General features: G+C 46.4%; 1 protein-coding gene across 1 annotated transcript in view; it reads right to left on the bottom strand.

Moving 5' to 3' along the window:
• The window catches only part of KALRN (kalirin RhoGEF kinase), a 609,954-nt gene that overhangs the window by 4,834 nt on the left and 577,707 nt on the right, over nt 1-27,413 (bottom strand). The window contains exons 36-46 of the mRNA XM_029938721.1: nt 24,514-24,609; nt 14,808-14,938; nt 10,385-10,451; nt 9,488-9,591; nt 9,222-9,291; nt 8,803-8,889; nt 7,909-8,001; nt 7,067-7,117; nt 6,163-6,240; nt 2,484-2,669; nt 1,895-2,066 (exon numbers count right to left, since the gene is read on the bottom strand). Coding sequence (XP_029794581.1) covers nt 1,895-2,066; nt 2,484-2,669; nt 6,163-6,240; nt 7,067-7,117; nt 7,909-8,001; nt 8,803-8,889; nt 9,222-9,291; nt 9,488-9,591; nt 10,385-10,451; nt 14,808-14,938; nt 24,514-24,609 — 1,135 coding nt within the window. The remainder of the gene's footprint in view (nt 1-1,894; nt 2,067-2,483; nt 2,670-6,162; nt 6,241-7,066; nt 7,118-7,908; nt 8,002-8,802; nt 8,890-9,221; nt 9,292-9,487; nt 9,592-10,384; nt 10,452-14,807; nt 14,939-24,513; nt 24,610-27,413) is intronic.

Genomic DNA, 27,413 nt, shown 5'->3' with positions numbered 1-27,413 from the left:
TGGACAACTTTACTAACCTCCCTGACTCCTTTTCCTCACCTGAAAAATACAGGGTGATAGGACGTACCTTTCCATGTGGACATGAGGATTAAATGTGATGATACATGTGAACACTTGCCTAGCATTGTGTCTGACACAGAGAAAGGACTCAATATGTATGGGCCAATATTGTTACTTCAGTTATTTCTAGTTTCAATTTTTTTTGTCTTTTGTACTGCATTGACCAACTTAAAAATCTCATTCAAGCTTATAATCAAGCATGCTTAACTAACAGAATGCATTGTAATGACATTTTATATATATGCTATTTTTGCACAGAATTATTTTTATCACCAAAGGTGTTAATTTAAAATTCTACATTCAGAAACCATAAACTATATACAACGTTGGTAACTATCCCTCAGGGCTGGGCTGATATTTAATTTTAGCATTTTTAGAATGAGAAAGAACCCTAGAAATCACTTTGTTTTTTTCACCAAACTGTTCTTCTGTGAGGGGTCAGGGGGCATGACAGCACATAACTCTCACAAACTGCTTTGCAGTTTCATGTTTATCTTGCTGTATAATTTCTTTTTATTTGTTTTACAATAAATACAATGGGTTAAGCCCCTTATTGTGGAGTGAGTCTGACGTTAGAGGGAGCTGGCCGTGTCTCCCTGCTTCTGGTACCGCTGGCAGCACGGGCAGTGTGGGCAGAGTGGTCATCCCTTGTTTTCATAGAATGAGCCAACGGAGGCCCAGAGAAATGTTGTGACCTGCCCACAGTCCTAAACTGGTGTGTCACCTTTCATCTTTCCCCACAGCATTCAGGTCCATGCTGGACACCCAGCAAGTGCTGTCTGTGACATTTGAAAGAGTCCAGATTCCAGTACTGGCAAGAGGTGACACATCTGATAGTGGATCTCTGTGTGCGTGTGCATGTATGTGTGTCTGTATGGGCATATGTGCTTGCTTAGCCTGTGTGTGCGTGTGTGCGTGTGTGCGTGTATATGCATGCATGTGTGTGTGTGTGTGTGTATGGGCATATGTGCTTGCTCAGTCTGTATGCGTGTGTGTGTGTGTGTGTGTGTGTGTGTGTGTGTGTGTCTGTGTACATACAGGCATATGTGCTTGCTGAGTCTCTGGGGTAATAATTTCATTCCTGGTTACATTCTGCCTTCAACTTCAAGCTCTGTTTCTCTCGGAGAAACTTCTGAGCTCATCTGCTTGAGAGGTGAGCACTCATTTAAAACCATACAATTTCTCTCACATGGCAAGCTCAACATGAAGACAGTCCCAGCAGTGAAAAAATACAGAAATGTAAACCAGGCAGCAATGCCATTTCTGGTTGGGGGTCTCCTGCAGGGTCTGCAGAGAGCTATATTCTGTGTGTAATCATCTGTCCTGAGAATTTTCAAAGTATTACTAAAATTTAGTGATCACCTCTCATTTGAAAGGGCTCAGGCTGGCCAGCAAGAGGACTCGTGTAGGCTCTCACACCGATCTGTCAAACTCCCAGTTTTCGCTAGGTAATGCCAGAGAAACTGAGAAAGTACCAGCCATCAGTCACCAAATGGGAAAACATAGGTCATTGATCGTCGATGTGCCCAACTCAGCCTTTTGCCACAATGGACGCCAGTTGGCAGTGCTGGCCATAAGGCATATACCCTATGTTCAGGCTCTAGAGAAAAGTTCTTCTTTTGGAAAGTTGGGGTTTCTTTATCATGTTCCATCTGTTTCACTGGTATATTCAGGCTCAGAAAAAAATCTAAAGTGTTTCTGAAAACTACAAGTTTGTCATCCATATAAAAAGTCATCTGGGCTCATGAAGTCACCATGAACCCAGACCCAAGGAAGCTCAGAGGCATGGGGTCCCCTGAAAATGGCCCCTGAAGCCAGGCCCACTGATACCTACCATTTAGGAAGTCTCGCTGTGTTTCTAAGACTTGATTGATGTCCTGCACCCAGGCCTGCTGGATGTCCGCGTTGGCGGCTTGCAGGATGACCCTCTCCGAAGTCTCCCTGTTCATGAGCGCAAACTTACAGGGGTCATTGTCCACGTTCTCCTCCAGGACCAAGTAATTCATCTGGAAGAACCCAAGGTATTTAAGTGGTTTTAAAAAAACCAAGAGTACCCTGTATACACTGTATGTTAGCCCTCTTGACAATAAATTATATTTAAAAAAATTCAACAACATATGACACTTTCTCAAAGTTTTTATTTCAGGAGACATTTCCACAATTTTGTCCTGGATCTAATAGCTAAATACTCTGGTTTCTGTCTTTGGTGAACGACACGGTGCTGGAGAGCCTGCAGGGTCTGTAGCACCTGTGCTCAGCCTGTCTCTTTCTTTGAAAATAGTTAACCTTCATGCCCTCAGCTTACTTGGCTGCCAGACTGTCAAGGTGGTGAATCGGCACTCATGCCAGGTCACTGTCTCAGGGAAGCCGCTTCCCAGGTTTGGCTCTTCCTTGCCCTTTATCATCCCCGCCAGGAGCCTTACCTTGATGCTCCTTTTGAACATGTAGCCCGGGGTGAGAGATCCCTTCCTTAGCAGCTCACTGAAGATGACGATTTGCTCAAAGAGGAACACGCGCCTCTCCTTGGTCCGGGACTGCATGCCTGCATCCAGCTCGATCACATAGAACGTGTCCTGCTGCAGCAGCTTCCCCTGGGCAGTCAGGGTGCCCTGATGGAAGGAGATGCAGAGGTGAAGGACGTGAAAACTGGGCAGGGGGCCACAGCCCTCTGGGTTCAGAGGACCTGCCTCACTGAGGACACAGACAACAGACCTGACATTAAAAGCCTTAGGACTCTAGTAAGAGACTGAATTAAGACCCATCCATTCAGTTAGGGCAGATACAGAGCTCTGGGGGAAAAGGGAAAGAAACCACTAAGAAGCAGCTCTGAGAAAGTGCCAGAAGGAAGGAAGGTAAAATTGTTAGCTAAAAGGATATTCAGGAATTATCCTGGCTCTTCTTATTTTTTATTAAAAGCAGAGCAGAAAATAGGTGACACTTGTAGCCTTTCTGCCCCCAGGGCTCTGAGAAACGTCGCCTGCCTGGCTCCCCTTGCAGCATGGGTCAAGGTCCTCCACTACTCCTGTGGCCATGACCCAACCTGTGATACAGGCAGGATCACAAGTAATCTGAGTTGGGCTGTTCTCCTCTCCTTCTGTTATTTCAGGATGGAGTCTTAGAATCAGTTTAATTTTGAAGTCTTAGTCTCCTGCTACCCATCAACAGGTAAAGTTGGAGTAGCATACCAGATGCCCATGTTTTATAACCTGACAGATGTTTCTTTGGGTCCTATGATCCTTCTTAAAATGCTTCCAGCAAGCAGGTCACTTGCCATCCTAGGGAGTGGAGCCTATTTGGTTTGCCAGTCGCTAACCGGATTTTCAGCGACATCTTCACATCTTCAAAGGGAATATAGCCCAACCCAGCAGGTCTTCACAGATGCTACTGGAGACCCCTGCTTTCTCTACTGTTCTGCAGCAAGAACATGCCAACACCTGAGATAGCAGCCAGAGGGGCACCCCCAGGTGACGACTTTTCACCCTTCAGTGAAAATGTGGAACATTTGTTGCACATGATATCTTATTCTGAACAGTACCCGCACATGGGTCATTTTTCTTCCCTTTTCCTGAAAAATGCCTGCCCTCTGCTTGCATTGGCTCCTTATTGCCAAGGTTGGCAGCCGAACAGGCTTATCTCTCTCCCGGTCTGGAGTTAATATTAATCCAGTGACCAGCTAGCCAGGAAAGCTCTAAAAGCTCTATTAATATTACATAAGAGGCTGACCCATGAATGATAGCCCTCCAATGCTGAAGGGAAAGCTAGAGGATTTAAGAGAGAGAGTCTAGGTGGGGAGGCTAACTTCTCCCTAGTCTAAAGCCCTGGGCTTCGGAAGGTAAAGACATTCATGGTCCTTTTTAATTAGCTGAAGGAATGCAAAATAGATTCCCTGTGACTGAATAGAACAAGGAGATGGTGGTGCTTGACTGAAAAGAGAAGATAATTTTGCAGTCTGTGTGTGGCTTTCCACGGCCACACACATGCATGCATGACACAGCTCCTATGGGGTCTAACTTGAGGCAACACAGTCAGATGCTCTTCCCCTGTTGGTGGTCAGCACCTCCAAAGAGTCGGAGAAGGTCAAATCAGACTCCTCCTCGGAAACATGGGACATCAAAGCTTAAGAGCAAAAGGAATTATCTGGTTTGTTCAGAATAGCCTCAGCCCTAGCATAGTCCCAAGCGAAGAAATTTAAAACTTCATCCAGTATGACTAGAGGAAAACCATGTAAGAACTCAGGGTAGATTTCTGCTGCAAACCCCTGCTTACTCTAATGCCACAGGTCTACCGTGGAGAACTGGGAATCTATGAAAAATAAGCAGCAAAGAAAAACTCCAGATAGTTCCTGCAGTGCAGACGGGGACACCAGAAAGGCCTTGGGGGGCAAGGAGGACAGAGAATTTGACTCAAGAACATCATGAATCCAACTCATTAACCCAAACCTGAATGTAGCACCTCCTAAATTTACTTATAGACCAGTCTGCCTCGTTTCTTTCTTTTCTTTCCTTTCCTTTCCTTTCCTCTTTTCTATTCTACTCCATTCTAATTTAGCCAGGAAAGAGAGCTATTACTTTATTTATTATCTCAACTTCTAGGAACCCCTTTTCTTTAGAAAGTAATAATAAAGTCTTAGGTTGCAGGATTACCAGAAAACAAGATTAGAAGATCCTCGCTTTTCTCTAAGTCGTTCAACAATGATTAAATACCAGTCAATATTTGGGTCAATTCCAATTTTGTCATATTAATTCTCAAAACAGATATATGTAGTTAGCATATGAGGTTTGGATATAAACTAATAGCAGCCACTTAGCAAGCTTAAAGTAGGAAAGTCAATTTTTTTCTTCAAAGGTTCACCATTATAAGTTGAATTGCTACCCCCGTCCAATTCATATGTTGAAGTCCTAACCCCCTAGTATCTCAGAATGTGACCGTATTGGGATGTAAGGTTTTCACAGAGGGAATGAAGTTAAAGTGAGGTCATTAGGGTGAGTACTACTCAAACGTGACTGGTGTCCTTATAAAAAGGGAAGAGTTGGACACAGAAAAATGTGCAGAGGGAGGACAATGTGAAGACACACAAAGAATGTCATGTGAACATGAAGACGGCAATCTACAAGCCAAGGAGAGAGGCCTGATCAGACTCATCCTTACAGCCTTCAGAAGGAACCACTACTGTGAATCCTTGATCTCAGACTCCTAGACTCTGGAAAAGTGAGACAATAAATTCTGATGTTTAAGCCACCCAGTGGGACTTTGTTACAGCAGCCCTAAGAAACTAGTCCATTCACAGAAGCCAAAATTCTGGGGACTTCTAGCTGTTTCTTTTAAGGTTAGATTCTCTTCGGGGTGCCTGGGTGGCTCAGTTGGTTAAATGTCTGACTTCAGCTCAGGTCATGATCTCATGGTTTGTGGGCTCAAGCCCCGCATCGGGCTCTGTGCTGACAGCTAGCTCAGAGCCTGGAGCCTTCCTTCAGATTCTCTGTCTCTCTCTCTCTCTCTGGCCCTCTCCTGCTCACGCTGTCTCTCTCTCTCTATCTCTCTTTCTCTCTCTCTCAAAAAATAAAAACCATAAACAAATATAAAAAAAAGATTAGATTCTCTTCTTCAAAGAATAGAAATGTGCATGCACATGATGTGTTAAAGCTTTAAATGTTCATTTAACTGAAAAGCTAGCCAATATGCGGATCTCTTTATTAGAAGCATCCTCTTAAAGAAAAAAAAAGTGTTCCATTTTCCCTCTGGTGTACTTCCATCCCATAGTCCCGGGCTCCCTCAAATTCCCAGCATTTACTTCTCAAGCAAGAAAGAAAATGAAAGAGGTCGCTGCCAGGTCCACAGTTAAAAGGAACTTTGGGCCTTTCCAGCCCCCTTGGAATTGTGACTCCAGCTTCATGGACTGCTCTGTAACTTTTTCTCGCTGCCCTATCACTGCATATCCTAAATGGATAAACCTCCTGGGCCCGTGAGCCAGAGGGGCCTGGAACAAAGGCACAGAAGGTAAGTGGAGGCGGCCGGCCGTGGAGGCGGGCACAGGGCCTCACAGCCGGGGCTCCCGCTGTCCAGGAGAGACAGGCTCAGGCTCGGAAGCCTTCTAAAAGGGCTCACCTCGAAGCCCTGCAGGCGTCCCAGATTCATCATGTCATTGCAGCGTTTTGGAACAAGGCACATTAACTCCACCGCTTTCTGTGGGGAAGAATAATAATGGCTCAGCAAGGGGATGAGCTCTCAGGCAGGAAGCTTAGCACAGTTCCGTGACCTCCTAGCGGCTCCTTCATTCTGGGAAAGGACCCTGGTCCCTGTCACCCACATCTAGAAAAGGGCGGGGGTTTCTGTTCCAGCTGGGGTATACAGGACTCCGAGTGAACCATGTGTGTGGGGGGGGACGCTACCCAGCTTGCCTTTTCCTCCTTCCTCCTTTCATTTAGCAATTCGCCTTCCTTCTCATATTTTCTTTCTTCTCTCTGTTGCTTCTCGGCTGCCTAAGTGACAGCTTAGCCTGCTTTGTGAAACTCTAGAAGTTTTAACCTAAAATAACCTGCCAGAATGGTCTGTAACTTCTCCGGCTTAAAATAATCCCCATGGCGACACTGTCTCAAAGGACTTCACTTAGGTAGTAATCCTCGGGGGTGGAAGAGGGAGGGAAAATGGGATATCTTACATATTGAACTCAAATAGTACCTGCATTCGTGGATAAGACTGCGTACTGAAATGCTCTATCTCTGAAGGATGTTAGCGGACCCTTTCCCACCATATGTCACCGGAGCCACACAGAGAACAGGAGTGGGGTGAAACTGCTCTGTCCCAGGACAGAATTCTCGGGTTCCAGAAAAGCACACAGCGTGTTTGTTACTACTTGCCATTTCTCACCCTGTGGAGTACCTGCTCGCAGGGGGCTCTCCCTGAGAGGCGTCAGCTAAGCCACCGGCCCTCTAGAGCCCGCTCCTCCCCCTTAGAGTGAGACGCCAACACTGGCTCCGAGAGCAGCCAGCACCGGGAGCAGAAGACTCACCTCGATATCTGAACACTCCAAACCAGCCTTCTCACTGTATCTCAGGAAGTCCTAGCAAGTGGGGGGAGCGGGGATGGGTGCAGGAGGGTGACATCAGTTAGGAAAACAGAGCACTATAAAACCCCCAGCATCATAAAGCCTGTGATGATACCCAGGCTACTTTCCTCCCCAGCAGACATGGCAGTGCGTTGTAGAAGCTGAGATATGAACTTATGAGTCATATTGGAAACAACAACATGGAGAAAAACCTCAAAGACTCAGAGATTAAAAGTTATGGGAAAAGGGAGGTGGGGAGGGAGGGAAGAAGGGAGAGGGAGATCGTGAACAGGAAGAGAGTGGGGCTAATGTCCAGAAAGCCTGGGAGAAAGGAAAGCTCAATCTCTCTCTTCCATTTACCTCATATTCTGTAAGACAAACCAAATTAAGCCATTGTAAAAAGTAAAATGTGATCAAATTGTGCATATTACTCATCTCAGCTTTCTAGGGTCTTGCCTTTGCTTTTCTTTCTCCTTGTGGTCGCTCTGATTTTATGCTCTTACTATTTTTTTATTTTTTAAAGGTCCCAAGTCAGTGATGGTGACAAAGGAAGAAAGTGAATTGAAAGAAAGACAGTGAACAAAAAACCAACCTTAAAAGCAGAAACGATGCGCATGCAATTTATTTGGAGGCGGAGCTGACACGAGAAACCGACAGGCAAGGTAAAAGCCCACAGATCCCCCTCTTCCCCCCCCCCAGTTCATGGGAAAAGTGTGGTGGCGACCAGCCTCATGCTAACCTGCTCAGCAGCTCAGAGCTTAGGAAGACCCTTCTCTGGCTCTGCCCTAGGCTCACAGCTCTCTTACCTTGAGGAGCAACTGGTATTTTGTGATTCTCTGAATTGGCTTGATAAGGAAGTCGCTAAGTGTCAGCCTTTGATTTATCTCCTGTTTCACCTCCTGGAACACAAGGGAGCCATGTTAGGAAAAAAAAAAGAAGCCAAAGAACTGGGGTCCTGGGGATTAGGGTTCGAGGTGAGACAGGTCTTGGCTTTTGCAATAAGGTCTGAGAATCCTTAGCCTACGCAAAAGGCGGACTTGCCTACACAATTGCTAATGTGTTATTGACAACACATAGCACACACTGCCACACCGTTCTGCATGTCCAGCACTTTCCCACCCTGTGTCCTCACCACAGCCCTGCGGACAAGCTGGGATGGGTATTCTGTTCTCTCTGCTGCTCCATGGCCCATGTCAGGAATCAAGGGCTTCTCCTAGTACAGGCCTAAGTGAGCTGGGCCCTCAGTGCAGATCTGCAAACACTCAGGTGAGGGCTCTTTCCAAGGGAGAGCCTTGCCTCTCCTCCAGCAAAATAAGCATTTCCAGGTTGAGGCAAAACAAACACTTTATGGTGCTTGACAGAACCTCTGGGAATGAGAGCAGAGAGCATGAGGTGACTCAGAGCATGGGGACAAGGAGCAGGGGCCTCTGTGTGTCCAAGGACTGGTAGGAAGAGTACAGGCATGGTCTGAGCTGGGGCCATGGAAGTAGTGTCTGGGTGATAGTAACTCCGCAAACAAAGGCGGTCATCGGGAATCTAGCCAAGTGAACGGCCCTGCAGAGCCAGCTCTCCCTGTCCTGAAGGGGTGGCAGCACTGGATGGGGGGGGCCTGTGGATGGGTACGACTGACATTTCTGAATGTGGCTGCCTTGGCCTGACTTTCCTCCCCCACCCGGCCCAGCAAAGCCCAGGCAGCTTACTTCAAAGTAAGCGTCGTACTCTGCGACGAGGTACTCGGAGCGCGGCTTGTTCTGGCAGTACCACACGTAGATGTGCAGCTTCCGCTCCTGCATCGGCAGGGGAGAAGGCGCTCAGGCATCCCGGGGCTCCCGGGGGCTGGTCTGCTCACCCCGAGAACCACAGACATGCTCCACACCTCAGGGACACACCGAGGCAGTTACATATCGTGGGTAGAAGAGTACACGCGCGAGGCAAGAGCCCATCTTTCAAATTGCCGAGGAGGTTAGAGAGAAGGCAACAGCTCAGAGAGGGGCGAGGAGGAAGGCAAGTTGAGGAAGAGCAGGGGAGAGAAGGAATTCTCAGAGGCAAACACAGAAGCCAGGGTGGGGGTTGGGGGGTGGGCAGCTGGGGGGGCAGAGAGGGGGAAGGAAGCACTCACGTGTTTGATGAAGAGCTGTGCCAGCCTGTCTTGCTCCTGGATACATTTTTCCAGTTCAGCCAGGAAAAAACTAAAAGGAGGGAGCGGGTAAGGGAAGGAAGCCACATCCTTCAGAACCATATTATTTCTTGGTGAGGAGATAAAGGACACCAGAATCTCCCCAAACCCTACCCTACTCCTAAGGTGAGATTCACGGGGAGGATGGGAGGGTCCTGGGTTCCTAGGATGCCCCTCCCCCCGGGTCCTCAGGAAAACGTAGCACTTACTCCTTATGCCAGTCGTAAATCTGGTGAATATTTCCAAACACGATTTTATCCTTCCCTCGCATGTCCTCAGGGACACCCTTTTCTTCTATTCTCTTCATGAAGCCCTGTAGGGCAGAGGCAGCGGTCAGCAGGGTGTCTTCAGGAGGCAGCTTTCTTGACAAGCCCCACACTGCAGCCCCCTGTAAGTGCCCGCTTTCTGTGGTTTCTCAGTGTTCAGCCAGGACTTTACCCCGTGCAGAGTGACAGACACAATTCTGATGGAGTTCTGGGTCCCTTTTGTTGTCTCCAGTCCCCTTAAGCGAAAGTATTTCTCATCCAAGTATCTAAGTGCCCCTAAAGTAAATCCTTAGGAGAAAGAGCTGTTTTATATACTACCAAGTTGACGCCTAACTGTGGACGTGTCAAGATCTTGTCTTATGGGTGGACTTCTGTCTGTCCTCTTGGTAGCCATAACATCCTCCTTAGAATCTAAGGAGACTCTAAGCCCCAAGCTCTTACTAGGAGTGCCCTGCTTAGTGCCCATGGTGGCTGGTAATTCTGAAGAATATATGTTCACATGGTTAAACGCCAAAGAGGAGTTCTTCAGATAGAAACTTGGTCACCAAAAACCAGGTGAAAGGACTCAGCTCTGACCAAGAGGCTCCCCCAGTGCTGTAACATTTAGGACCCCATCTCCCTCTGAATCTTTCATGATATTTCAAGGAGAAAAGAAAAACAACCCTACATATTTCATCAGATCTATTATCATTTTTCATTTAATTTCTGCAAATACCCAGAGAGACTAAAAAATACCATGTTAAAAACATGTAGCCCTCAAGTTACAAACACCTCAGCTCAGGGACGGACCAACATGCCCGGGTTGGGTGACCGCAGACCCACTCCGAGCCACATACTCACCTCCACCACTATCCCCAGATCTTTGACATAGTCCTTTTCTGTCTGCACCAGCTCATTCAAGACAAACCTGAGCAGGAGATTAAGAACAATGAGGGTCCTCTTCATCGTGAAGCAAGAAATCGTCACACTTTAGTTGACAGGAAAGTTACTTTGGCACCTTTATGACAAGACCACCCCACGCCCCATATGTGGCAGCTCTTGGAAGGCGCTTACTGTCGCTCTCTCTGTGAGGGGGTCCCTCTGAGGACTGGAGGGCACTGAGCCAAGAGGGGCTTTCTCAGGTGGCACACAACAGCCAGAGGGATGGCAATGCTCACCACTCAGCACTTTTCTTTCTGTTACTCTTCTTTTTTTTTTTTTAAAGTTTATTTATTTATTTTGAAGGGGGAGGGACAGGGACAGACGGAGAGAGACAAGCCCAAGCAGGCTCCGTGCTGTCAGCAGAGAGCCCAACACGGGGTTCTAGCTCACGAACAGGGAGATCGTACCCTGAGCTGCAATCAAGAATCAGAGACACTCAACCAACTGAGCCCCCCAGGAAGCCCCTTTTTTCTGTTCTTAATGGTCCTTCCTCACTCACCTATAACTGAACTGTCATACTGACACAAGACAGGAAGGATAACAGGCACTTCGGCAAAACTCAGTTATGAAAGCTTTGTGGCCAAGGGATCAACGTGAGACTTTTTTTTCCTTCCTTTCAACTCCATTCTTTGCTTACCAAGAGGAGAAAGACATATGCTTGATAACCAACCTTGGAGGCCTCAGAGATGCCAACATCAAGTGAGGATTCTGAGACAGAGAAGCTACAATTATTCAGAGAGGTGTCCCTGGTAACTGGTCTGCAAAACTCCCAGTCAAGGCCAGAAAGATGGGCTGTCGACATCCCGTCATCCCCACTTTCCATGCAGCAGCCCCCGCTTGCCCACCAGATGGGGCCGGGGGGGGGGGGGCGGTTAACCACTACAAGGACACTTGCTTTCATGGTTTCTTTCTTGTTAATGATTTCCTCCTCTTGGAGCATTTACTTTGTGCCAATGCTTTATCTGGGTTTTCTCATGCTTATATCAAGGTAGGTATTATAAGCCCCATTTCATATAGATGAAAACTCTTGAGGCTGTATTACCCATGATGACAAAATCTGTAGCAGAGTTGGGATTTGAACCTATTATACCAGAGTCCAAAGCCTCTGCTCTTTCACTGTTGCCTGCTACTTGACAAGCTACTCAGACTGGCTCTTTGGAGTCACTGAGGCCTCAAAACCAAGCACTTCCCTTTCTCTCTGTCCAGGTAGTAAAGAGCTGGACATAAAACTCACCGGGCCGTGTCCTGGAGCAGGACTAGGTGCCGTGCGGCTTACTGGAGTCTGACTCGTACTAGCTAAGCTTGAAAGAGTTTCACCTGGAGCCGTGCAACTGCATTTTGGGCCCAAAGGGCAGAAGGGATAAAGTTCTGGGATGTCCAAAGGGGACCCCGGCGTAAGGGTTGTAACCATTCTGACCCCAGGAAGCAATTCATATGAAATTCTTGATCTATACCGCATAGATAAGCCAACAAATCCCTGGGTCTGGGCCTCAGGGTGATGGGGAGAAAGCAAAAGGAACATTTGCTCCTTTATCAGCATGTCCAGTACTTCCAAACAGTTTCCTCTCTCTAACACACACAATCCACAATCATGCGTTATAGGCCACAGGAAGGAACCGGCAAGGCCAAATAAAAGCATTTAAATGTATCTTTAGCATGGCCCATGTTACTGCTTGGAAGAAAGTGGTAAAAGAAAACCCACAGGAAGATGGGAGTGGGAATTTGGGGTTGGGAGGGCCCTCTGGAGATGAAGTCCAGCTCTCTGTCTCCAGGGGATATTTTTATCCTATGCTGTCTGCTGACAGATTGAGGGCTCTCTTGGGCTCTCCAGCCTTGCCGGAAGGGAGCTGATTAGACTGGGTGCTGCTGGTGGACCCGGCATCACTTCCCTTGAAGGGCTGATGAAATACTTGGGGAGATCATGACAATTTACCAGACATTCTGAAGAGGCACAGAAAAGATTTAAGTTATAGGCATCACAAGACCGTGCATGATCAAATGAACTGACAATAAAGCATTTTTGAAAGATGTTCAGTTCTTATTAGTAAAGATTATTTATGAGGTAAATGTTATTCTTTGGTCCAACTAAACCTCTACCAGCTACAGCCCAGACCTAGACCTACTTCTAACCTCTATGTTTCACCATGGTGAGGAACAGCTGGTCTTGCACAGAAAATCTCTTAGAGCCTTTGCGCTGGCTGTCCCCTCGGCCAAGAACACTCTTCCTCCGCGGTGAATGGCTAATTCCTTACCCCCTTTTGGTCTCTGTGTAAATGTCAGAACCATCTGAAAGTGCAGCATGGCCCCAACCATACTCTGAATCGCCCTCACTACTTTTTCTTTTCCCAGCTTCTAACATATTAAGTAATTTATTTTTATTCTGCTTATTGTATTATTTCTCTCTTTATAGTGCAAATTTGCCATGAGAGCAAAGACTTATTGTTTTATTTACTGATACATCCCATGCATAATAGGCATTAAATACCTATTTACAACATTTTTAATTTTAAAGGGGCTCAATCCCATGACCCTGGGATCATGACCTGAGCCAAAATCAAGAGTCAGATGCTCAACCAACCAGGCCGAACCAACCAAGCCGTCCAGGTGCCCCTTAACACCTATTATTGAATGAATGAGTGACTAAAACTTCAAGACAATCAAATCTGCTCTCAGCCTTTGTTTTCATCTTTTCTCCATGGAGCACCCATTTAACCCTTCAATGTCTGGATTGAGTCTCCATTCTCTGTACCTGCCCGCCTGACTCAGCCTCTAGCCTCACACGGCCTTCACATATGACACCTCTGTATCCTCTCTTTCATTGTGGCCCTAAGTTACAGCAAGAGCAATGAGATACTCTAATAGCTGGGTTTTCAGGATAGCCCAGGATGTGGAGAGCTGTAGAGTCAGGCAAGAGAATGGGAAGAGGGAGAAGAAATGGGCAAAGTGAGTTAAAGAGGTAACAAACTTTTGTCTGTTGGAACAAAATCAGACAATATCACATCTGGAAGCAGGACAATGGCTTACATGACTGTTTGTGTAACTGAAGTGACAAGAGCAGTGAAGGGCTTTGCCAAGGACACCTGCTACCCCAAAGGTCTCCTCCCTGACCCAAGTTTTGCTTTGGCTTGACAAAGAACTGGAATATCGGCTCCAGCTCTCATCTATGTAAAAACAACCCTGAGAAGCAAAAGAGAACCAGCTTTGTACCAGTCCTAGAAAATTTCCATTTGCGGATGGTATTTTTCTACCTCTATTCCCTTCTTGGGGTTCCCTGAGTACACATAAAGTTGAGGGGTAAATATGGAACTGAAGAGACACTTGCTCTGCTCCGCTGTGAGGTGACAGCCCTGCTCAGAGGCCAGGCCCTGTCTATGACGTTTCTACTTCAGTTTCCCAGGAAAGAAAGTTATAAATGTTCACTTTGCCTGTTTCCAGGCAACAGAAGGACCTGGCCTCACTCATTTTTGCTAATCCTCGTGTCTGTGACCAGGTTAAAGGGACGAGGAGTCTGAGGGGAGAAGGACAGACTGATTAGCAACAGGGAGGAATCAGCTGTCTGTGCTTATGATCTCTCACACACCAGGCTGCGTGGAAGACTCATAAGGCTCTGCTTCTAACATAGAGCCAAACCCTAAATAAGAAAACAAAGTTTTGGAGGGATTGTGGTTTTCCATTCATGGTATCTGATATCTTCTTGATCATCCCAAGTAGTAAAAGATTGACTTCACCTCAGGGTAGATAAATCAAACCTTGCATGGTATATAGGTTTTTGTGAAACGGACTGGGATTGTGAACTGTATTTACCCCCACTAACTATTAAAAAAGTGAAGTGATTCTCTTGGAGCTAAGCCCACGAATGGATGCAAAACTAAACCTTTAGAGAGGGAGTAGAGCTAGGCCCTGGCTAGCTGGTACAGTGGCTCCCTTCTCTTATGTACTGTGTCCCTTCACTTTGAGAAACGTTTCCTCAGATGAAACTCTTCCTATTTTCTGCCATGAATTCTCTAATATGAGACCATAGTAATAGTCCCAGAGTTTCCTAAACTTTGTTGGTTTCCTTTTGTCAGTATGTGTCACACTTGTAACAGACCTTGGTTATAACCACACTTGGTCAGTAATAGCCGCTGTCTCCCAGGAAATACCTCAGCCTAAAATTCTTAAAGTCAGTGCCACTACAGTGCCTTGTTCATCAACGCCACACTGCACAGATCTAGGTCACCTTTACTCAGAATGAGTGATATCAATGGAAATCTAGTGTAATTCTCCCCAAACTTCCTCCAACCTTAGCCCATTGTCCACCGTATACATGCGCACCAGGATAGAATCTGGGGGAGCCACTTACATCCTGCCTCTCAGGGCTTTGGCTTTCTGTTCTTCTTCCAGGTTTCTAGGAGGTGTGGGTGGGGTCATCCCCTCATTCAGGCAGCCTGCAGGGTCTTTCAGGCTTCCCCGGTATGAGCCTCCTTCTAGACTCTGGAAAGAAGAGAAAAATAGCCTTAGAGAACTGGACATTGAAAAGTCATCCGGAAGTCCTTGTGTCCCCTCCAGCCTCACAGCAGCCGACTTGGTGGGTCAGTAGCCCAGGCTGTGCTCACCGAATGTCAATAAAGCACCAAGAAGCCAGGTCCTCCCCTCTTCAGCAGCAGACAGCCCAGAGCTGCCGCCTTCTCGGGCTATCAGGAGGAGCTTGGCGTCCTGGGCTGACATTTCCTGACATGATGAAAACTGTCCAAAGTGACATCTCTGGGCAAGAGCACCAGAGGTAATACTAACCATTGTAATTCTATGCTAATTGAACAGTTAGAAATGAAAAGTTGTAGGACCATCAAACGCCAATTGATAAGGAGAGGGTAGGGATAGGAGAACTAGTTGACTAAACCTGCATTTGTTAAATCAGCTACATTTCCCCCCCAAGAGGCCAATGAGATGTATATAAGAAGAGAGCAAGAGATTTAGCCTTTCCTAAAAATGTCTTTGCTAAGGTTATTTACCAAGGGTTTTCTTTCATTTATGAATTCCGTTAATTTCTTTTAATTAAGGTACTGCAGGATTGAGAAATAAGCTAAAGGGATTACTACAGTACTCTAGAAAGAGTTGAGGTCAAAGGATTCCAACTCCAGATCTGCTAGTCACTGGACCATCTTGAGCGAGACAGCGGTAATTATTCCATGCATGCTTTTGTTATTTTCAATTTTCAGATCAGGTCTCTCCTTTCTATAGACTGCTAAGGAATAGACAGAGACAATAGTTGTAGATCCCTTGAAAAATTAAAAATGTTCTATAATGATGAGCTCCCCACACCCTCGCCCTCGGATGGAACTGTTAACAAGAAGGATACTAAAAAATGGGGCCCATCTTTGCATTTTTACAGGTGTCCTTGAAGAAAGACCACACAGTGACACTTAGCATTTCATTATGGAAACTGGCAGAAGCAATGTGGATAAACAGTAAGACTGGAGATCAAGGTCAGGGTGAGCAACTCCAAAACAAATATGGGAGTCCAAATCCAAACTATCCATACAAGGGGCCTATTTACAACAGCCTCTGAGGCTCAAAGAAAAGGCTTCACTTTGGTAGTCTTTGAAAACATCAGCTCTAAGGTTAAAATCACAAAAATTAAAAAGTGTCCAAAAAGGTAGGAGAAACAAAAGGCTTCAGCATGGTCTTAAACAACTTGCACTTAGAGTACCTGTCCAAATTCTCTCAGCTGCTCTATTTCAAGATGGGCCAAAGAAAAATAGGAAAGTTCCAGGGGAATGAAACAACAATCAAATGAGGTGCCCAATGGGCCAGTCATTATATCAGAACAGGTGGGGAGTATTAAGACTTAAAGCTGATATTTTTAATTATCTATTTCTATTTTTGAGAAAGAGAAAGAGAGCATATGTGTGAGCAGAAGAGGGGCAGAGAGAGACAGGGAGAGAGAGAATCCCAAGCAGGCACCGTGGTGTAAGTGCAGAGCCCGACGTGGGGCTCTATCTCCTGAACTGTGAGATCATGACCTGAGCTGAAATCAAGAGTCAGACGCCTAACTGACTGAGCCACCCAGGCTCCCCTAAAGGTGAAAAATTTAAAGCTGAGAAGAGACATCAACCTTCTTACCTCTCACCCCACCCCCAAATCAACAAAATGTACCAAGGGCCAAACATGAATTTGTTACCAACAGTAGAAACCAGAATTAAGAAGATAGTGTCTTCAGGTTTGAGAGAATTTCTTTTAACTTGAAAAGTTATTTTATAGGACAAGTAATCAACCATGGAAGTTATCCCGAAAAGCAGCACAGGCTAAAAATACAGAAAGGTCAAGGAGAGTTTAGTAAAATTTATAGATTCAGGATCTGTAACCAGTTATTAAGAAAATGAGAGTGTCTGGTGCTGAGGTCTGACAAACCAGTGGACGGGCAGGCTTTTCGAGACATGTGACATGTCCGCTGGTGCCATCACCAGAGACAGGCTCCCCAGGCAGATGGACCTAGCTGGTGATTGATCTGATTACATGCCTTTTACTTCCTCTCCTCCTTGTCCCATTGTCCTATTACAGCCTTTGTTCTGCAGCCTGTTGGCTGGCAGAATGCTGACTGCGAGGCCTGGGGAGACAGGCTTACATCTCTGCCTACAAGGCTCTCCTGTGCAATGTCCCACTGGGCGTGGTCTATTTTCAACCTTCTGAAATGAAGGACATCTGTGGAGACCAAAGTGTCATGCAGGGAAATATGTTCCATATCATCCTGCCTGACCTGTTCTATGAGCAAAGAAGCCCAAATGATATCTGGGGAAAGTCTCTCTGCAAGGGGGTGAGCAGGGCAGAGGCAGTGAAAGAAGAAAAAGAGAGAAATAAAGGGTCTGCTAAGCTGTAGTCTGGGTGATCTGCCTCAAATAATGGTGTTGATTATCAAAGCTTATAATTCAAATATGATTCCCTCTGAGACCTGGTTGCCTGTGCTGCAGCAGGGATACTGGGTCCCAGGCAAGGGCAGCTGGGGGCGACCTGCAAGTATCTGTGTCTGGTGGGAAGTAGACACCAGTCTGATGAGTAGTGGGCTGTGTAGCCACAGGGAGGACTTCTGCCTTGTCCGGGGCTCAGTCCACAACGGTCTCAGGAGGCAAAGGAAAAGGTATACAGGGAGAGAACAACAAAAGTTCCCTCAGCTGGTCCAAGGTCAGGGAACAGAAATGCAAATAGGATTCAAAGCAGTAGATTAAGTGAAGAGGAAGGCTGTCACCACATTAAAAATGAACACATTTCCTGTTTGCTGGATTGTGGATTACACACACCCATAAAATCCCCCTCCTCTAGGCTCCTCTAAGCACCATTTACATATTCCCTGAACTGCATTCGTTACACAGGACTGTGGCTGATCACTTGTTTGTACTCAAGCAAATATCTATTTGCCAAGCACTGCAGAATGACAATAAATAATATTTGGCTTCCTACCCTATCCTGGGTGCTATTCTAGATGAAAAAGTTACCAAGGAGGATGAAAAAGGGGGTGGACAGCTCTATGTTGGGGTGGAAGGGGAAGGGAAACACTTGATGGAAGAGACAATGCTTGAAGTGAGTATTGAGAAATAAAAAGGTTTCAGTGGCTACACGGACGGACGGGAGAGCATCACCGTTGGGGGCAGCGTGCTGAGTAAAGGATCAGCTGTGACCTCCCAGGGGCAGCCTGGGAAGCTGGGAGCAGCCTGACACCCGGGTGGAGTATGAAAGTGATGAAAGTGGTGATGGGTGGGGGATGAGGTAGCAAGTGATTGTGTGTTATGTGAATAGGGGTGAGTGAGCACCAGGGAAGGAAGAGGCGAAGAGTGAGGTAGACAGCCTTGGGGAAGTGCAAAGGGATAAACCATATGTATACACACCTTATGTGTAGCATTAAGAAGTGGAGACTTTACTTTCTAAAACGAATGACAGAAGGGTTTAAAAATTTTTTTAATGTTTATTTATTTTTGAGAAAGAGAGAGACAGACTGTGAGCAGGGAGGGGCAGTGAGAGAGAGAGAGAGAGAGAGAGAGAGAGATAGGATCCCAAGCAGGCTCTGTGCTGTCAGCACAGAGCTCGACGTGGGACCAGAACTCCGGAACTGTGAGATCATGACCTGAGCCAAAGTCAAGAGTCTGACACTTAACAGACTGAGCTGCCCAGGCACCCCAGGAAGATCTTGATATTCCTAAGGGCTTTTCATCATGTGGGAAAATGTCTCTGATATGACAATAAGGCAAAAAAAGGTATTTCTATATTCTGATTATCTACATTATTTTTCAAAGGGTCTAGGAGAAAATGTATCAACATTTCAGCACTGAATATATCTAGATGATGATAATTATCAGAGATATAATTTGTATTTATATTCTTATTATTATCTAATTTTTCTTGAATAAGCACATATTGCTTTTATTAGTAAAAAAAAACTATTAAAAAGTTAAAAAAGAAAAGAAAAATCCATCTGAAAGTCATGTAGAGAGATGTCAGACTGAAATCAGGGAGGAAATGTTAACAGTCCAGGCAGGAGAGCATTTTGAGCACTAACCCTAGACTGTGAGCTCAATTATGGAAGGTTCCGTGCTTGATCTCAGAGCTTACACATGGGTAGGACGCTGAGAATTTATTGAATGTACTATGGGACTCTTGGGGAGCAGTCAAAGGTCATCTGATAAAACAGGAAAGGGTGCTGGTCCAGCCCCTTGCACCACACCAACCTCTTACCTGCCCCACCCTTTTCTAAAAATTTGTATAATATTCTCTGGACAAAAAGTATTAGATCATAGTCATTTCCAGAAAAATTACGGGTAGGCATTGGGAAGAAAACTGTGTAGTGGAAAATCTGAAGTCTGGACTTTTCAGGCAAATGGCATTTTAGGTTTGTGACTGTCTTAAATGTTCTTTGGTGTTAATTGAAACTCTTCTATTTCAACAAGCTCAGGAACCTTTTCCATGGAGAGATGCCAGAAGAGCCCAGTTTCTGAAAAGACACACCTCCAGCAGGGGTGTGATAGAGCCATTATTTCCTCCTCTCTGGGCTCTGAACTTGGCTTACTCTATGTTGCCACTGACAAAACAGGCCGGTTCACCTAACGGAGAGCAAAGAACACACACAGATGTGGCCTGGCCCCAGCCATGTTTCTTGGCCCACACGGGTAGCCTAGGGAGGTGAATGCTATCAAAGCAGGAGAACCAGAGGGCAGGAAGTCTTGCTTAATTCTGGCCAGCCCCTCCCCCTAAGGTAGGGGATTATCAGGCGAGGTACCATCAGTACCCTCCCAAGTCCAATGAACTCTTGTAACATGCCACCTGAGGACAAGGGCTCGGGGAGGAGGCTTGATCTTTCATCTCAGCAGGTTGTGAAATCTTGTGGCTGTTCAGAGACACATGTTTAGAGACACAAGTTCAGAGATACATTTTCACATGGCCAGGAAGTTCTTGTTCCTTAAACTTGAGGGATAAAACCTAATCATATAGATTGTTAAGCTATTACCTTGCAATTTTCAGCCAACCAGTCATCTATTGGCTGACACCTTCTATGTTCCCATGCCTAGAACAGGATCGTGGAAGATAGGGATGACACTGTTCCCTTTCCCTGCATTCATAGTACAGATGAGGTGGCTAAGAGCTAACATTTGTAGGATGATTACTTATCAATTTACAAAGCACATTCACACCTATTCAATCCTCATGGTATCTCTTTTGAGATAAGATTCAGGGGACAGAATCATCACTGCTGATAAAGGAGATAAAAGAGAGACCCAAGTAGACTAAGTAACCTGCCCAAGGCTACACAGTAAGTAGCAGAGGCAGGACTACCACCTAGACCTCTGATTCCTTACACACCCACCACTGCCACCACCAGCCACAGGTCTAGGAAAAGCTTTATTAAAAGTCACACAGGGAAGGGCACCTGGCTGACTCAGTCAGTAGAGCATGTATGTGACTCTTGATCTCTGGGTCGTCAGTGTGAGCCCTGTGTTGGGGACAGAGTTTACTTAAAAAAAATAAATAAATAAAAAGAAAGACCACAGAGGTCACACAGGGAAAGAAGGGGGAGTCCTTATGTGTGGCTTGGAGTTAGAGACTCTACCTTAATACAAAACGTGGGGAAAAATGTGTTAGGTCTATTTGGGGAGAGGTGGGTGGGCGTCTTCTTCTGGTAAATAAAAGCAGTGATTAAAGACCCAGGCTGACAGATAGGAACCCAAGTGTCCATTAATGTCCAGAGGGACTTGCCAGAGGAGGTTCTGGGGGAGTTGTAAGGGCTTTATCTGTATTGCCGGTGAGCTAGAGAACATCCACCCTTGTTTCCAGCTCAACGGGGACAGCACCTCTGGGGCAGATGCCTTGGTGCAGCCATGACCACGTGACCATAAAAAGTACCAAGGACAGCTCTGGGACTCCAAGACATAAGGGGATCTGAGAACTTTTGGGTGGAGCAGAATTTGGTGCTATCTCTGGAGCAACCAAAAAAGAAAGCTGAAAGAACCCAAGCCCAAGGTATAAAAGTCCAAGTGTATGAGATGCCCCTGTAAAATTTCCAGACTGTACATTGGAAAGGAACTTATTAGCTCATCTTATACCGAACTAAGATAACTTCCACCCACAGGTCTAGGTTCCACCCTCTGGAGCAACAAAGAGTAAGACCAACCCTTCTTTCCCACAGCAGCCCTCAATTATGTCAGGACAGCTCTCATAAGCCCTTCTCTCTCCTAATTTCTCCCCATACTTAACCCAGTGTCTTCAACTTTCCTTCAAAGGATATGGACCACAGGGTACTGGTTACCTCCTCTGGGGCCCTTTCACTGAGTTCAAGAACACTCCAGAATGTGGCATTCAGAGCCTAATACATGACTCACACACCACTCATGGCAGTATGAGCTGAAGAACTTTGAGTACAATGGAGCTATTACTCTCCTTGATTGTACACTGTACTTGCATTAACCTAGCCTATGACCACACATGCTATTTTGGTAGCAGTCACGCTGTTGAACTTACAATGAAATAAAAACTCCAGAACTTTCATAGGTTCTAGATCTTACCCTCTTTAATTTTTAAATATTAATTCATTTTTTTGAGACAGACAGAGTGAAGAGGCGGGGAGGGGCAGAGAGAGAGGGAGACACAGAATCTGAAGCAGGCTCCAGGCTCTCAGCGGTCAGCACAGAGCCCAATGTGGGGCTCAAACTCATGAACCACAAAATCATGACCTGAACAAAAGTCTTTAACTGACTGAGCCACTCAGGCGTCCCTAGATCCTACCCTCTTTTAAGCTAAAGAGCTAATGAGGAATAAAAATATAAGTCTCAAAAGTAAGAATGCAACTCAGGATTCCCAAATATGGCTGGGGAGACAACCATCTACTGCTGCTTCATTACTGCCCCGCAGTGGGTGTGAACTGGGACAGGAAGAAAGACAGTAGAAGAGAGGACAAAGGATCCAATTTTGGTGGAAGAGTCCGAGAAACCAAATTACTGCTCCCTCACTCCTCTCCGCGATATGGGCTTGGTTTCACATGTTTGGCCAAAGAAATCTCTATAATTCTGGGTTTGCTGCAGGTCCTCAAGAAGTGATTATTGGTGGAGGAGGAAGTTAAAGTTCTTCTTATGGGAAACGTACCACAGAGGAACCACTCATCCACAGACAGTTGCTGAGAGCCAGTTACGGGGCGGATCGGCTCCACCACTATCCTACGCTCCCTCTCCTTTGGGAGACTTGCTCTTATGGAACTTCTCAATATCTGCACTTACCCATTTAACACCAGACACGCTGACCACATAACTAGAGTCTGCAGGGACTCCCAACAGTGCTAAGGTGAGCAGTAATAGCAGGATAAAGGTAATCCAAAATAGAGAAAAATATAGCATTTTGGCACCAAGTGTATACTGATGAAAGTGTGAGTGTGAGAGACTCATGTGTACTAATGGAGGAGGAGAAATAACCTCCTAAATGACCAGTCATCTAGCTGGGCAGGGAAGCTGTGAGGATGGAGACAATGAAGAGATTAAGATACTTCAACAAATAACCCAATAGAACTATCTAAGAGCTGTCCCCAGCAGCATGTGGCTTGCACAGCAATTGCCATGGTACTGCACAGGACACCTGGCCTGGGCTGGTCAGGGAAGCCCTTCTGGAGACATGAGATTCCAGTGGGGCCTTGAAGGACTGTTACGCTTTAGAAAGCAAAAATGAGCAGGGGAACATTCCAGAGAAGTAGGGTGGTGGTATGGACAGAAACTTGAAGAGAGGAAAGCCGAGTGCATGTTTGGGGACAGTGAGGGAAACAATTGGGTTGGAGCAAAGTTCATCAACCAGGATAAATAAGTGGGTGTAGGCTGGCTGTAAAACATTAGAATATGGGATACGTGTGAACTTTATATTTATCTTTTACCTTGGGTCATACACCTCTATCAATAAATACAATTTTGGTCATGCTTTGCCAAAACATGTCACTTATTTATAAATTATATTTCTGGGCTGATGTATTATCATTACATACATGATAAATATACCCCAAATAATTTTTAACTAATGAGATGAAGAGAGACTGAGATTGTCTTCTTATACCCCAGCAAAGTGTCTCTTGTACCTGAAGGCACGTCTCCCAGCCAGGGAGCAGATGGCTGCTCTTGTAGGCAAGAGGGAGGCAGCAAGCCCTCATTGAGGAGGAAGGCAATTGTAGTGCTTGTGGAAGACCAGCCAGGAAACGGAGGCCCCAGGGGGGAGGCCGACTGGGGCAGGGGAAGATCAAGCAACAAATACTGCAATAGTCCAGCCATGAGGTCAGGGCTCAGGCTCAGGTGGTGAAAGGGGAAAAAAAAATTAATGGTATTTGGAGAATGAGGAGGCTGTGTGGGTCAGTATGGGGAGGAAAGGAGAGCAAGTGGGCAGTGGTCAGACAGGCGAGCTTTGAGAAGCCAATGCAGTGCCCACAAGAGCACTCAAATCCCACCAGCGACGCAGGGAAGGCGGCAGGGAAAATGGACAACTTTCAAGAGCTGGTCACAGCTCCTAAAGACATCAGCTCAATTACTCTAAGTTAGGAAGGACAACTTAGAAGGAGAAGGAAGTCATGTGTTGAATTTCATTGGCACTCCCTAAGCTGGGAGATTTGACAAGCCAGTTGCTGTAATCAGAATTATTATCAGGTGGTGTTCCCTGCACAGCAACTATCATTTTCCTCTAATTCCTGGACCAAGGGGAGAAGGGTTTCAATGGTGCTGGTTCGCAGGACTGTCCAGCGGAAGCCTGGCAGAAGCACAGACATTTATCCAAATGAGAGTTGCAGGAAAAACCAAACCTGGGTGAGAGTGAAGGCAAGGGATATGCTTCAAATTGTCACCCAGTAGGGACACGCGTTGGTGTACAAACACGGAGGAACAGCATCATCCCAAAATGAGCTCTTTCAGCAGCCTGGGGCCAAAACCCTACAGCAGCCACACCCGGACCCTTCTCTGCAGTGGTTGCCCCGCCCCCCCGGCAGTTACAAGCCTGGCTAGTGTTCAGTGGGCCTAAGTTTGGTTTGCCCCCACAAGTGGGGAATGCACCAGGCTCCCCTGATCTCTTGTGCTGAGGCATCCATATGCTTTTGCCTATTCTCCTTCATAATTAGCAATCTACTTCTGTGAGACTCTGCAAGTTAGAAAGTTGTCTGGGGTCCTCGAATAAAATTACCTGGTGCTTTCAAGGATCCAATCCATGTTCTGGGTCTCAGCACCCAAGTTAGCTTCAGGGCTAACCAGACACACAAAAGTCACTGTCCAAATGCTGTGTCCCTGTAGGCCAGTGGACTGGGCTCACAGGAAGGCTATTTTGTCTTGGAAATTTTTTTCCCTTTCATCAAAGCCATAATCCCCAAAGGGCCTGTTAATTGCATATGCCCAATCAAAAAAAAAAAAAAAAAAGGCAAAAAAAAAAAAAAAGGCTTTGGGGCACAGGTTTTTAGAAAGAGTCCTCTAGGAGAAATGAGGATAGGTGCAAAGGAGGACATGGCAGATAGAAGCCAGGCCCTGGGAGCCACTTGGAGGTGACACACACGCAGGACTGCCTCCAGGACCCCCACTTACCAGCTTGCTTTTGACCAATTGTTCTATTGCACTGACAAGGTCTGCAGCAGAAGGTACTTCAGTGGAAGCCTGCCGGGCTGCTAGCAAAGAGGAGGACTGCAAGACATTGAGCAGCAAAGGAAAAGCAGATTAGCCAGGAATGAGGAATAGCAATTAGGAAGCAAAACAGCAAGTCCAAAGCTCAAGGCAGGGAAGGGAAGCAAAGCTTTATGTTTAGAGGGAAGAGATCACAGAGGGAGATAGGAGGTGGTATGGGTATGGACAGGCCTGCCTGTCCCCTTGTCAGGAATTCTGGCCAGCTGCAAAGCAGGGATGGGACTAGGCTCTCGTTAGGCAGGCCTCTGGAGCAGCTGAGAGCAGGGTTTGCTGAGTTCCCAGGGGGACCGATAGGTCAGGGCAGCACCCACCGTCCGCAATAGGGGGAGAGGGACAGCAAAACTTTGGCCATTAGAGGGCTGCCCGTTGCTCTTCCAGGGTATGAAAGGAGTCCATAAACCTAGCCTCAAATGTATCCAAAGAAGAGAAATTGTTTTTGCTTTAGTTAAGTATGGATTTAAAATACAGATCTTCAGTGTGTATTAAGTTCTAGGGCATAGCACTTAAAGACCATGAAGCTAGAAGAAACTCCCTCCTCACATGTGCACACACACACACACACACACACACACACACAGATAGCTGTTTCTGGTAGGGCCCCTAGCTGGAACACCTGGATATAATAAATTATTTTAGCCAGGAGTTGTGTGTGTCGTGCAGGAAGGAGCAGGGACTATCGTGGTCACAGTAGAGGAGGCTCCAGCCACGGGCCTGCCGCCCATCCCCCTCTACCAGCACTAGGGACTGGTCTGTGTGGCTTTTGGTCATTGGTTTGGGGAATCCTGCTCACGGAGGGACAGTGGATTTTGTCTTTCTCCTCCTACTTGAGAAGAAACTGGGGGATAATGGTTAACCCTGCAGGAACATGTGAGCTTGCCCCCTGGCACAGCAAAGCAGAAGGCCCCAGAACACTTGCCCCTTCAGGGTCGGACACCGATCACTGCAAGGGTGAAAAGTTGAATGTTCGGGCCATGCTGTGGCTTCAAGTTTGTCCTTTAAGTTAGAAGGGAGAGTTTCAAAAAGGAAGCTACTTGTTGTCTAACTTAAGAGTTACTTTAGGTCTTTGCTTCTGAGATGGGGTAAAAAGAAAAAACTCAAATAAATGTAATTAACAGAGAGAGAACAACACTCTTTTCCCTCTCTTTTGGAGAATGCAGGAATGGAGCTTAAGTTTGTTCGAAAATCCAAGCTATCAGCTTTTTGGTTTAGTAATCCTACCCCTGGCAACTTATTCCAAGGGCAGATGTCAAAAGAACAAATGCCGTATGTGCAAAGTGATGTGTAGCAGTGTTAGCTAGGGTAGCAAAAAGTGAAAACAACCCAGGATATCCCCAAACAGGCTGGTCGAGCAAATTATGGCACATCAGATAAGTGACACACTCCCCAGCTATTAAAATTGCACTTGTGAAGGTAAAATTAATATGATTTTAGAAAATACTAAGTAAAACATTGAACATAAGATGTGCATATTAATATGTCAAAAATAAAACATACATGCATATGAATAGTTACTAGAAGGAAACATGTAGAATCAAGGTGATCAGTTAATATTACAATTCCTGATAGATTGTTGTAAAAATTATGTTAATAAGTTCAACTCCATTTGCTAGAAGTTCTGAGGCTCAGCAAATATTTCAGAGAAACAAATGTACAGGAATCAAACAAGCAGGACTGAGGAGGAGGGTTAATGTGTCTGCCCTATTTCTGGATAACAAAAAGGCTACACGAATGTCTGGGGTAAGTCCTGCATTTTCTGTTAAAGATTATCCAGAAACAACATAACATCCTCTTTCCCAAAACAAGCTGTGTTTGAGGGAATTTGAGGGAGAGAGTTCGTGACCTTCACTTATCTTAGCAAGCTGGCACCTCCATGCGGAGGGCTGTGTGGGGTGGCAGACATCACATGAGTGCCCCACTCCCCACGAATGCTGTCACTGTTTGTGGAACATTTTACAAGAATAGGCCTCTGGGAACACAGCAGGTTGGTTCTCATTCCGGCCTCAGCGTGAACCATGGGTATTTCTGCCCCTGGGAATCCAGGATGGGCATCACGCCATGCTTCCTGCTACTTCTCCTCCCAATGGTTAAGAGTCAGGGCCACCAACATCACCTCAGGAGGGGCGACACAACTGGGGGCACGTCTCGTGACTGAGTCACAGAAGGGGGCATCTCAGTCATCCCTGTCCTTAGAAGCTGTCCCTCTGGCGTGGCACCCATGAAGACCTCAACTCTTGTCTGTGGGTTAATAATGATCCAAATGCAAAGCAGAGGGAATTAAAACAAGAATGATATCATCAGAAATGCTGAAGCGCCTGCAAACCGGACTGAGTGTGTCCCAGGTGATGTTGTGAAGCCGTGTCCCCTGCCCGTGCTGGGCCCAGCACCTCTGAGGAGGCTGTGCCACTGCAAGGCAGGGCAGTAGACAGCACAAAGAGACCCTGGAGGGACGGCTAGGCCACCACCACCACCACTACCACCAACCACTCTGAGAAGAAAACATAGAGCACCGTTAAAACCTGAAACCAACACTCCAAGCTGGTGAATCCAACGGGACAGCAGCACTAAGAGACGGCAGGAAAACCCCAGTGAGGTGAAAGCATGGTCTGCAAGGAAGGTGAGTGACAGAGGATGCAGCTGGAGCAGCCCCGAGCCTCGGCCAGCACGTGAAAGCACAGCCAGGCCGAGCCTCTGCTCTGGAGCCGTCGGGGCGGTCGCTCTGGGTGTAGAGCCCATGGAGACACCCGCACTTTGGACACCAGGGAGCCTCTGCATGCTAGTGACTCAGGGGATCTTGTAAAACCTGC

This window comes from Suricata suricatta, chromosome 5 (assembly GCF_006229205.1).
Source record: "Suricata suricatta isolate VVHF042 chromosome 5, meerkat_22Aug2017_6uvM2_HiC, whole genome shotgun sequence".
NCBI lineage: Eukaryota > Metazoa > Chordata > Mammalia > Carnivora > Herpestidae > Suricata > Suricata suricatta.
The sequence above is the reverse complement of the archived record's forward strand: the minus strand, read 5'-3'. Positions and strand labels throughout refer to the sequence as shown.